Consider the following 12996-nt stretch of genomic DNA (forward strand, 5'->3'; position numbering starts at 1 on the left):
TCAGTACTAAACCAAAGACTTCAGAGGGCCCTTCTGTGGGTCTCTAAAGCACATACATTCTTTCTCTCTCATGTTCCCTTCTTTCCAGTATTCTGCTCCACAAATTCTAATCACCTGTCCAATCTGTCTCTTAAACTCAGTGAGACTAGCATTCTCTACCTGAATTCCTTGTCACTGAGCTGTCACTGGAAACTGCCTAAGGAGGAGGCTGGAGCAATTGTAGAACTCATCTTGTTTATTTTCCTTCTTTCAGGGATCATGATCCTACCATGCCTATTACGTTGCCTAGTTTTCTTGTTGCTAGAGAGAGAAAGGGTAAATCCAATCCCTGTTACTCCATCATGTGCAGCAGTGGAAATCTTTTTTTTTTTTTTAATTACAGAAGTAATATTACTAAAAATTGGAAAAACAAAGAAAACTTATCCACAACTGTAATATCTTAACACAGTCATTATCATATTCTTCCATTTCCTTCTCTTATTTGTTTCTAGTTTCTATATAGATGTAATCATGGCATACCTACAGTTTTGTGGCTCATTTTATTTTCAAGCAGCAATACTTCTCTTGCTGCTTGAAATTTTAACAACTATATAATATCCCATATATCAAGAGGAAGTAACCAATTGTACAACTCTTCTGCTATGGGGCATTTGTTGTTCAGTGTTCCCAAAGCTTTTTGCTATATTACATTCCCTTAATTCAGTTTCTATTACTACTACTCCTTTGAAACTCTAATGTCACTGCCTAATCTATACACTCAATACTTTTCTTTGCCTATTCTCTTTGACTGATTTGGTAAAATTTGATACTTAGTGCAGTTCTTCCCAATCAGTTCCAAAAGAATTAAGTTCTAACGCCTTCAGGTATCCGCTGTAAGTAATGAATTAACTTCTGGGCTATGCATTTAGAATGACGTAGCTATGTGCCAGCCTTCGGAGAACTGAAAAAATGGTCACTGAAATCATTTTCTGTATGGCTTGATTCTCACTGTGGGAAAAAGCTGCTAGAGTAATCTTAAAAACTTTTATCTTCTCTTGATATGAATAATATTACTTTGACAGTTTTTCTCAAAGCCATCTTTTTGAACTCATCTCTATTTCTTCCAATCTCTGCCCTAATAAATACTGAGTCTTAGGCCTTCAGTTACTTTTTGTAAGTCTCTTAAAAACTTTTATCTGATAAACACTACTACCTGGATGATCCCTGATTTTATTTGCTCTTGATACAAAGCTTGACTCTATAGTTTCTAACCACCTACCTGGTATTGTTTGCCTATGTATCCTCCAACTCAATAAGCCAAATGTTGAGTTCATCATCTCATCCTCCCAATCCCCAACATGTTTTTCATTCAGATATGCCCATTTAAATTAATGGTAACATAATTTATTCAATCACTAAGGTTCAAAACCTGTTATTGTTCAAACCTCCCTAGTTTATTATATACAGTCAGTTACAACATTCTGCTAATTTTTCCTTTGTAGTAGCTCCCTTCCTCACTCAAGTGGCAGAAATTAGAAAATTAACTTCAAGCTTTCATGGCCTCATGGCTGAGGCATTATGATTTCAGGACTCTTCATTTCAATCCATCAAAAACACTAGACTCATCATCTTAAATCACAATTTTCATCACATTACTTCTAAATCAGGTCTACGAGTTAGGTATCCCTCTAAGCAAGGTGAGAAGATGGTCAAGGCAGTGTTTCTCAAACTCTACTGTGCATAAAAAGTACTTGGGGATCTTGCTAAAATGTAGATTTATCATTCAACAAGTCTGGGAGGGGTCTGTAATTCTGTATTTCTAACATGCTCCCAAGTGATGCCATTGCTGCTGGTTCATGAACCATGCTTTAAACAGTGAGAATCTGGGACTTCCCTGGTGGTCCAGTGGTTAGGGCTACATGCTTCCACTGCAGGGGGCACAAGTTTGATCCTTGCTCAGGGAACTAAGATCCTGCATGCCATGCGGTGTGGCCAAAAAAATAAATAAATAAACAGCAAGAATCTGAGAATAAAAGAAGAGAGGTGAGAAGAAGTACAATGCTGTATACTAAGTTTGCATTTCCAGCAATATAAAGCTCAAATTCCCCATCATAATATTTAGATTACTTTAAAGTGGTCCTACTCTACCTTTCTAGCCTTTAAGTCTTGTATTTTATATAAATCCTTTGAACAATCAACAAATTACTCAGTGGTCCCGCAGAGGACACTTGGCCATGTTGAGAGACATTCTAACTTGCTGAAACTTAAGGAACTGCTCCTAGCATCTAGTGGGTAGAGGTCATGGATGCTGCTAAACAGTCTACAATGCACAGGACAGCTCATCACAAGAATTCCAGCCCAAAAGTCCAACAATGCCAATTCTGAAGAAACTCTGCCCTAATATATGCTGTTTTCTGCCTCCCTGCGTTGGCTCACTTATTCTCCTCCCTATACTTCTTTCCTTTTTGCCTACCTAAAACCTATCCACCATTCAAGGACTGGCTCAACTACTTTTCTACAAAACATTTCTAAACTACAGAGTTTATTTACCCATTCCTATACCCTACTTAGATAACATTTAGTGTATTACTGCTACATACCAGAAACTCTTATAGGCTTTAGGGATATAAAGTTAAATTTTAAAGTGCACAGTTGCAGTCCACCACAAGTTTATAGTGAAGAAGACATATAATAAGCACTATGTTAATTGCTACAACAAAGATAAGCTCAAGATACAAAGGCAAAAGAGCAAAAAAACCCCATTAAATTGCAGAGGGGTAGATATTTCAAGAATGGCTTCCAAAAGGATGTGGTTTGATGAGTAGCCGTTAAATAGAAGAATCTGGAAGAAAGAGACAGGAGGAAAAAGGTGGCATTCCAGACATAAGAAAACACACATGTAAAAACATAGGTGTTAATGAAGTGTAAATAGTTAATTATGATTATAAAATTTGGGTTGCTGGGAGAAGTAGAGCAAGGAGTGGAATAGATGAAGTTAGAGAAGTAGACCCAGCTAAAAGCGTGACTAGTCTTATATTATCAACAGTCGAGTTTTAAACCATTGAGTATTGTGTTAATTTAAGGGGAATTACTAAAATTTAAAGCAAAAAGTCTTATTCACGAGTTCTGTCTTATACATGCGAACTAGTTATCTATTTTTTCTTGACACTGAATTTTTCTGTGACTTTTTTTACCCCAATGGCTTGCACTTGATTTTTCAGATATTTATGCCCTGCCTTCCAATCAAAACAGTACTCAAAAGTAACAATTTTGTAAACGTAAGTTATATTTTTCCCACAGCTCTTAGGGCAGGCTCTTAAACATTAAAGCCTTCAAATATTTAATTTTATTTCTATTTTTAAATAGTATTTCTCAACATGAAAAAATATATAACATATTTGGACAAAATTGCTTTCCTGCACAACAGTGACCCTGAAATCATGCCATTAAATATTAGAGGCTGTGTAGTTATTTGGTTCTCTGGAAGCAGACACTGAGATCAAATGAGGAGTACAAAAGGCTTATTAGGGAACAACATCTGGGAGAAAAGTGAAGAAGAAGGATTGAGTAGGGAAAGCTATCAGCAGACCTTACAAAGTCCCTGATAGGCAAACAGGCAGATTCACAGCAAAGACCACCCATTAAAGGAGTTCCACTCTGGGTGGAAATGGCTACAGTTGCTTTTACTCCTTAATCCTCCTTCTAGGATTATAAAAGTACTCACCAGCTATTCCAAATTGGTTTACCTGTCACTGCAGGTGACTATTTTAATGCTAATAAGCTCTTCCTAAATTCTGCTATAAAGTTTAATGGTTATCAGATAGGAAAAGGCAGAAGATCTTTCAATGCAAGCAATAGACCAAGATTCAAATAGCTATGCAAATCCACAACAGCAGAAATAAAATCTGATTTGAAAAACAAACATGAGATGTCAATGGCTCTAAGACCACAGTCACTTAAAAAATGGAAAAGCTTATTTAAAGATGGTAATTTAATTAAAGGTTGAAAATTTGAGGGGAAATAATGAAAATAAATGTCAAAGAAACTCAGCACTTAGTATTATAAATAAAAAACAATCTTTCATGAAGAAAGTAAAATAGCTATAAATTACACAGCTTTATATAGATACACAGGTAGATAGGGACAAGATTTAGTTTAAACCGAGAGTCTAAAATCATAGAATTTTATGACAGAACTTGAAAAAACATATCTGAATTCTTTTATTTTAAACCTACATTTATATATAATTTCAATCATTTTAAGTTCTTGAAAATACTTTTACAATAATCCTCACACCACCACCAAGATATACAATTCAAGTACACCTACCTAATACAGTTACAGTTGTAGAGGACTGAGCATTTCCAAGTGGGAATGTAACAGCTTTGCATATATATTGTCCAGAATCAGAGAATCCTATGTTATGTAGAGTAATTGTTGCATCATTAAGTGAATAGTTTTTAAACAAGACTCTTCCCTGATATTCTCCTTGAACAGAGAATCCATATTGAGGATGATGAACTGCAACAGTCTGTGCACTTTTGCCATGTATCTTCTCCCATAAAATTTGTGTTATAGTCTCATTTCCTTCAATTAAACACTTCAGCGAAACATTCTTTCCCCATACTGCTGTGACATGTGGCTCCACAATAACTGGTCCAGCTAAGGCACCTAAGGAAAAAGAAAAAAGCATAGTTCTTAAAAATGAAAAGAAGTTACACTAACATATGATGAAATTCCCTCCCTTCCTGTTTTCCTCTCTCCCTTCTTCTCCTTGTGTAAGTATACACACACACACAGAGGCACAGACACTAATGACCAAGTAACAGGAAGGACTGAAAAGAGCTAGATGTTCCCAGGGCTGGATTTAAGACCCAAAGAATGATTCTTAAGTGAATCAAATAATCACCAATATGTGTTGCAGTGGAAAAAGCACTAGATTGGGCCAAGAGTAAGCTTAAGAGCAGGTCCTTCCCCAGTCAAGCCACCAGGTAAGGTCCCAGCCCTAGCTGACACCCTGACTGCAGCCTTGTGAGAGACTCTGAAACAAAGGACCCAGCTGATCTATGCCTAGATTCCTGACCCAAAGAAACTGAGAGGTGATAAATATATGCTGTTTTAATACTATTAAATTTTAGGGTATTTTGTTACTCAGCAACAAATAACTAATACATTTAGGATCTGCCAAACCAAATATACTACCAAAGTTTCTTCCTTTGGAGAGTTCCTCTACCAAAAATCTGTATAAAACACTTCGTTAAAGATAGACCAACTGCCAGAAAACATGAATTTAAAAAACACATATAAATGTGAAATTAAGTTTTTCTATCTCACAGATGAAGAAAAACTATTCTACAAGCAAAAGTTAAAATAAAATGATACCAAACTTCACTTTTATAATACTGATTTCCTTCCTAAAAGCAATGGACGAAATATAAATCATTTTAAGGAACATAGGACTAATACTCATGAATACTAAACTCAAGCAAGATGCTCTTCACTGACAGGTATACTAGAACATATATAACAAATCCTCAGAGAGTTTACAACTCACATACATGTCCTGGCAAAATAAATGCTCAAACTAAGAAGTAAACCAATATAAGCACTTGAATATGGAAACTGTATAAATACCTTTAAAGTTTAGAGTTATGTCTAATTAATATTTTTAAATAAACACAAAAATGCAAAAGGGTATCACTTAAAAAGATAACCAAGAAAAATGTGTTTAAACATATTCAACAGTTCTAAACAACAACAAAACCTTTACACAATATTATCTCCATGAATAATATTTTTTCCTTTTTGGGAGGAAAAAAAAACCATAAATGAATATATTAGATAAATACATACATGGATACATAGATAGATAGACAAATAGATAGTTAGATAAGAGGGCAAACTTTACCACCCAAGAGATGATTGAGGATATTACAAAAAAGGACCGACAATTCACACTGACCATACTTAACAGCTATGGAAGAAAAAGGCTTTCTTTTAGCCACTCCACCAAAAAAGTATCAAGTCCAAAAAAATTTACCATCATTGCTCTTATCATGCTTTCAAGCATAATTACAAAGCTTTTAAAATTTAACCTAAAACATATAAAATATGAAAGTATTCTAATGCATTTTAACAAGCTATCATAAGCCTAGTACCCAAAACTATGCAAATGAAAGGGCAATTTACAAATATTGAAAATTTCATATAATATTATGAAAGAACACACAGCTCTTTATTTAAAGAAAAAGACACAATGACCAAGTAGGATATTCAAGAGTGTAAGGATATTTTTAGACTAGTCATCACACTGAAAGGTCACGTAACTTTCTCATCTGATGCCAAAAAGACATTTAATAGAATTCAATAGTCATTATCTGATTTTTTTGAAAATTAGTTTATTTATTTTTTAATTTTTGGCTGCGTAGGATCTTTGTTGCTGTGCGCAGGCTTTCTCTAGTTGCAGCAAGCAGGGGCTACGCTTTGTTGTGCTGCGCGGGCTTCTCATCGTGGTGGCTTCTCTTGTTGCGGAGCACGGGCTCTAGGCACGCGGGCTTCAGTAGTTGTGGCACGCAGACTCAGTAGTTGTGGCTTGCGGGCTCTAGAGTGCAGGCTCAGTAGTTGTGGTGCACGGGCTTAGTTGCTCTGCAACATGTGGGATCTTCCCAGACCAGGGCTCGAACCTGTGTCCCCTGCATTGGCAGGTGGATTTTTAACCACTGTGCCACCAGGGAAGCCCTCATTATCTGATTTTTAAAAAAATAACTAACAACTGAGAAAAGGATTCTTAATAATAAAGTAGATTTTTCTCAAATCAATGGCCATCACAACGCTAAAATTTAAAAGGGGGCATGGTTATTAATGAAAGACCAAGACAAGATGGTGCACTGTCATTATCATCATTCAACTTAGACTAGAAATTCCCATTCAATGAGACAAGAAAAGGAAAGAAGGAAGAATAAGAATAAGAAAGGAACAGACAAAATTATTATTTGAAAAACCTATTACTAGAAAAACCTAAGAAGGCCAAGTAAAGCGCTATTAGAACAAATAATGTGGTTGCTTGCAAACCATGCAAACTGTATACAAAATGTATATTCATCATGCCATAACAGGTGATAACCTTTACAAATTTACTGTAGAAAAAGTCAATATTTGCAAAATATTAACATTTAAAACACCCATGAATAATGTTGTAAAGAACCTAGAAACCTGAGCAATTAACTTGAGTAAATGGAAGATATGCTCCTGAGAAGAAAGACGTAATACACACTATATAGACGGCAAATCTCTCCATGTTAGCACACAAATTCAATGCAACTGCAGTAAAAACCATGACAAAAATTCTTGAAACTAAACTAGGGACAATATGTTTAAAAAAAAAAAAAAACCACAATAGCACAGTAAAGGGGAGAAAGAATACTAAAGTAAAAATAATAAAAACCTTAATGTCTTAAAACAATTGAAAGTACACAAACAGATCAACATGTAGAATGACATACAATATGTAATATGTTGTACGAGTGGGGAAATAATGAATTAGTCAAGACATGATGAAAGGACAAGAGCTAATATTTGGAAACAGATCTACCCCTGCTTTACTAAACACACACACACACACATACACACAAATCCAGATGGATTAAAGATCTAAATGTAAAAAAATGAGCCACATATTCCATATATACTGACAATTTTTTGCATATTCTGGAAGATAAACATTAGTTACTCTAAGGAGTGATACTACTAAGCATTAAAGAAAGAACTTTTAGTTTTTACTTTGTGTTCTTCCTTGATGTCAGAATCACAGTAAATAATGTTCAAAATAAAAGCAAATAAAAAATAAACAGAATCATCTTCCTCAGGTGGAGGCAGAAAAGAGATAAGATAAAAGAAGTATTATGGACTGAATGTTTGTGTTCCTCCAAAATGTATATATTGAATACGTAACTGGTGGTGGGGTCTTTTTGTGGTGATTAGGTTATATGAGGGCAGGGCCCACAGGCTGGCATTAGTGTCCTCATAAGAAAAGGAAGAGAGAGCAGGGCTCTCTCTCCCTCTCTGTGAGGACAAAGCAAGAAGGTGGCTGTCTACAAGTCAGGAAAGGGTCCTCAACAGGAACTGAATCTGCTTGCACCTTGATCTTGGATTTCTTAAACTCACAGAACTATGAGAAATAAATGTCAGATGTTTAAGCCAACCAGTCTATAGTGTTTTGTTATAGCAATCCCACCTTACTAAGACATTAAGTATCAGAATTAACTCGAAGGGGTAGTGCTAATGATATCTCCTTACAACCTTAAGAATAATGGCGTATGGGGTAGCAATACTCATATCAGGCAGAACAGACTTTAAAAGAAAATCCAGAGCAAAAGACAAAGAAGGACATCATATAATGATAAAGGGATCAATCCAAGAAGCAGATGTAATATTTGTAAACATACATGCAACTAATATAGGAGCACCTAAATATATAAAGCAAATAATAATAGACACAAAGGAAAAATTGACAAAATATGGTAACAGTATGGGATTATAATACCCTACTTACATCAGTGAATAGATCATCCAGACAGAAAACCAGTAAGGAAACAGTGGTCTTAAATGACATATTAGACCAGATGAACTTAATAGATATCTACAGAATAGATATCTCATCCCAACACAGAATACACATTCTTTTCAACTGCACATAGAACTTTCTCCAGGAAAGATCACATGCTAGGCCACAAAAAAGGTCTCAGTAAATTTAAGAGACTGAAATTATATCAAGCATCCTTTCTGACCACAATGGTATGAAACTAGAAATTAATTACAGAAAGAAAAATGGAAAAAATACAAACATGTGGAGACTGAACAACATGCTACTAAAAACAAATTACAAAAAAACCCCACAATGCGTCCATGAACAAATCAAAGAGGAAATCAAAAAATACCTTGAGACAAATGAAAACAAACACAACTTTCCAAAATCTATGGGACACAGTAAAAGCAGTTCCAAGAAGGAAGATACAAGCCAACCTGAAGAAACAAGAAAAATCTCAAACAACCTAACTTTCCATCTAACAGAATTTAAAAAGAAGACAAAGCCAAAAGGTAGAGAGTAGAAGGAGGAAAATAATAAAGATCAGAGCAGAAATAAATAAAATAGAGACCAAAAAAAAAAAACCCAAAAAACCCACCAACAGAAAAGACCAATGAAACCAAGAGCTGGGTTTTTGAACAGAGAAACAAAAGTTATAAACCTTTAGTCACAATCTTCCAGAAAAAGAGAGTCCAAATAAAATTAGAAACAAAAGAAAAGTTACAGCCAACATCACAGAAGTACAACAAACAATCATAATACCACAAACAGTTATACACCAACAAATTTAACAACCCCCCAAAAATGGATAAATTCCTAGACATTACAATCTTCTAAGACTGAATCAGGAACAAATAAATAGAAAATCTGAACAAACCAATTACAAGTAATGAAACTGAATCAGTAATCAAAAAACTCCAAAAAAAACTAAAGCCCAGGACCAGACAGCTTCACAGGGCAATTCTATCAAACATTTAAAGAGTCAGTATCTACCCTTCTCAAACTATTCCAAAAAGCTAAAGAGCAGCGAACACTCTGAAACTCATTCTGCAAGGCCAGCTTTACTCTCATACCAAAATCAGAAAAAGACACTACAAAAAAAGAAAACTGCAGACCAGTATCTCTGATGAACACAGATGCAAAAATCCTCAACAAAATATTAGCAAACAGAATTCAACAACACATAAAAAGGACCATACATCATGATCAAGCAGTATTTCAGGATGCAAGGATGGTCCAATATCTGTAAATCAATCAATGTGATACACCACATTAACAAAGCGAAGGGTAAAAAAGCACATGATCATCTCAACAGATGCAAAAAAAAAAAAAAAAAAAGCATTTAACATCTATTTATGGTAAACTCTCAACAAATTTGGTATAGAGGGAACATACCTAAACATAATACAGGACATTTACGACAAACCCACAGCTAATATCATACTCAATGGTGAAAAGCTAAAAGCTTTTCCTTTAAGATCAGGGACAAAACAAGCATGCACACTCTTGCCACTTCTATTTAACATAATATTGAAAGTCCTAGCCACAGCAATCACACAAGAAGAAGAAATAAAGGCATTCCATTTGGAAAGGAATAAGTAAAACTGTCATTGCAGATGACATGCTGCTATATATAGAAAACACTAAAGTCTCCACCAAAAAAAATTGGAAATAATAGATTCAGTGAAGTTGCAGGTTACATAATCAATATACAAAAACTGGCGGATTTCTATACACAATGACAAACTATCAGAGATAGAAATTAAGAAAACAATTCCATTTACAATTGCACCAAAAAGAATAAAACACCTAGGGATAAATTTAACCAAGGACGGGAATTCCCTGGCAGTCCAGTGGTTAGAGCTACCAAGGGCCCGGATTCGATCCCTGGTCAGGGAACTAAGATCCCACAAGCCGCATGGTGTGGCCAAAAAATTAAAAAATTAATTTAACCTAGAAGGTGAAGACCTGTACGTTGAAAGCTATAAGACACTGATAAAAGAAATAAGAAAAGACACAAATAAATGGAAAGATATCCCTGTTCGTGGATTGTTAAAATACCCATATTACCCAAAGCAATCTACAGGCTCAATGCAATTCCTATCAAAATTCCAGCAGCATATTTCACAGAACTAGAACAAATTATCTTAAAATTCGTATGGAACCACAAAAGAACCCTAACAGCCTAAGCAATTAAAAAAAAAAAAAAGCTGGAGGGATCACATTCCTTGACTTCTGACTATACTACAAAGCCACAATAATCAGAACACTATGGTACTGGTATAAAAATAGACACATGATCAATGGAACAGAATAGAGAGCCCAGAAACAAACCCACACACAAAAACTCAAAATGGATTAAAGACCCAAATGCAAGACCTGAAAACATAAAACTTCTATAAGAGGGGCTTCCCTGGTGGCGCAGTGGTTGAGAGTCTGCCTGCCAGTGCAGGGGACACGGGTTCGAGCCCTGGTCTGGGAGGATCCCACATGCCGCGGAGCGACTGGGCCCGTGAGCCACAATTACTGAGCCTGCGCGTCTGGAGCCTGCGCTCCGCAACAAGAGAGGCCGCAATAGTGAGAGGCCCGCGCACCGCGATGAAGAGTGGCCCCCGCTTGCCACAACTAGAGAAAGCCCTTGCACAGAAACGAAGACCCAACACAGCCATAAATAAATAAAAATAAATAAATTAAATTAAAAAAAAAAACACAAAAAACTCCTATAAGAGAGCATAGGCAATACATTCTTTGAAAGTAGTCTTAGCAATATTTTTTTGGATCTGTCTCCTCAGGCAAGGGAAACAAAAGCAAAAATAAACAAATGGGACCAAATCAAACTTAAACACTTTTTCACAGTGAAAGAAACCAACAAAACGAAAACACAACCTACTGAGTGGGGAAAGATATTTGCAAATGGTATATCCAATAAGGGATTACTATTCAAACTAAACAAAGAACTCATACAACTCAATATCAAAAAACTAAACAACCCAATTAAAACATGGGCAGAGGACCTGGACAGGCATTTTTCCAAAGAAGAAACAGATGGCCAACAAGTACATGAAAAGATGGTCAACATCACTATCATCAAATACAAATGCAAATCAAGACCACAATGAGATATTACCTCACTACTCAGAATGGCTATCATCCAAAAAAAACAAAAAATAACAAGTATTGATGAGGATGTGGAGAAAAAGGAACCCTCATGCACAGCTGGTGGAAATGTAAATTGGTACAGCCACTATGAAAAGCAGTATGAAGGTTCCTCAAAATATTAAAAATAGAACTACCATATAATCTAGCAATTCCACTCCTGGGTATTTACCTGAAAAAACAAGAGCACTAATTTGAAAAGATATATGCACGCCAATGTTCAAGCAGTATTATTTACAATAGCCAAAACACAGAAACGACTTAAATATCCATAAAGAAGATATAATACACACACACACAAACACACACACACACACACAAAATGGACTATTAGTTATAAAAAAGAATAAAACTTTGTCATTTGCAACAAAATAGATAGACCTGGAGGATATTTTGCTTAGTGAAATAAGACAGAGAGAGACAAATATTATACTATATGTTTTCTCTTATACACAGAATCTCTTTATTTGTATCATCATATACAAATACAAATCAAAACCACAATGAGATATCACCTCACAGATAGAATAAACTAATGGGAGAGAGGGGAGGGGAGAGAAGGGGAGAGAGTTATGAAGGGGGGAGAGAAGGGAAGAGAGTTGTGAAGAGGGGCACAACAGGTGAAGGGGTTTAAGAGGTACAAACTACTAGGTACAAAATAAAAAGTTACAAGGATACAATGTGCAACACAGCGAATATAATCAATATTGTATAATAACTTTGCGGTATATTCTATATCAAATTACCATGCTGTACACCTGAAACTAATATAATATTGTAAGTCATCTATACTTTAATTAAAGAAAAACTTTTAAAAAAAAAGAAAAAAGAACCATGGCTAATGGCCACCATTACTAAAGAGAATATTTGGAGATAGGAAAAAGAAAAAATGGATCCACTGAGTCAAAAATGTATTTAAAATATTTTACAATACTTAAATGGGGAAAACCACTCTCAGCACAACAACAAAGAAAAACCACCAAGGAAAAAGTTGATAGATTTGACCAAAAAAATTAACCCTCTAATAATTGAAGAGCCTGAGCAGATATTTACCAAAAAACTATAAATGGCTTTTTTTAACGTGTTCAATTTTACTCATAAACAAATATTAATGAAACTATCAGGTTTTTCTTTTCGATTTTTTTTTGTTTTAATTTCTAGGAGGTTATGAGTGGTTTTTTACTTTCTAATTTTTCTACAGAAACATTCTGAGTAGTTTTTGCTTGTTGCAAAAGTCAATTCTGGTGTAAAACTTTTTTGTTTGTTTCAACCTTTAA

At 35.1% G+C, this 12996-nt stretch overlaps 1 protein-coding gene across 4 annotated transcripts in view; it reads right to left on the reverse strand.

Annotated features, from left to right (window-relative positions):
• NECTIN3 (nectin cell adhesion molecule 3) overlaps positions 1–12996 on the reverse strand; it is a 136430-nt gene that overhangs the window by 89835 nt on the left and 33599 nt on the right. For all 4 annotated transcript variants that reach the window (XR_011074332.1, XM_068546776.1, XM_068546777.1 and 1 more), the window contains exon 2: positions 4309–4650. Coding sequence is in view for 3 of the 4 variants with exons in the window: in XM_068546776.1 (XP_068402877.1) it covers positions 4309–4650 (342 nt within the window). In the remaining variant the exon portion in view is untranslated. The remainder of the gene's footprint in view (positions 1–4308; positions 4651–12996) is intronic.

The sequence above is a fragment of the Eschrichtius robustus genome, chromosome 6 (assembly GCF_028021215.1).
Source record: "Eschrichtius robustus isolate mEscRob2 chromosome 6, mEscRob2.pri, whole genome shotgun sequence".
Lineage (NCBI taxonomy): Eukaryota > Metazoa > Chordata > Mammalia > Artiodactyla > Eschrichtiidae > Eschrichtius > Eschrichtius robustus.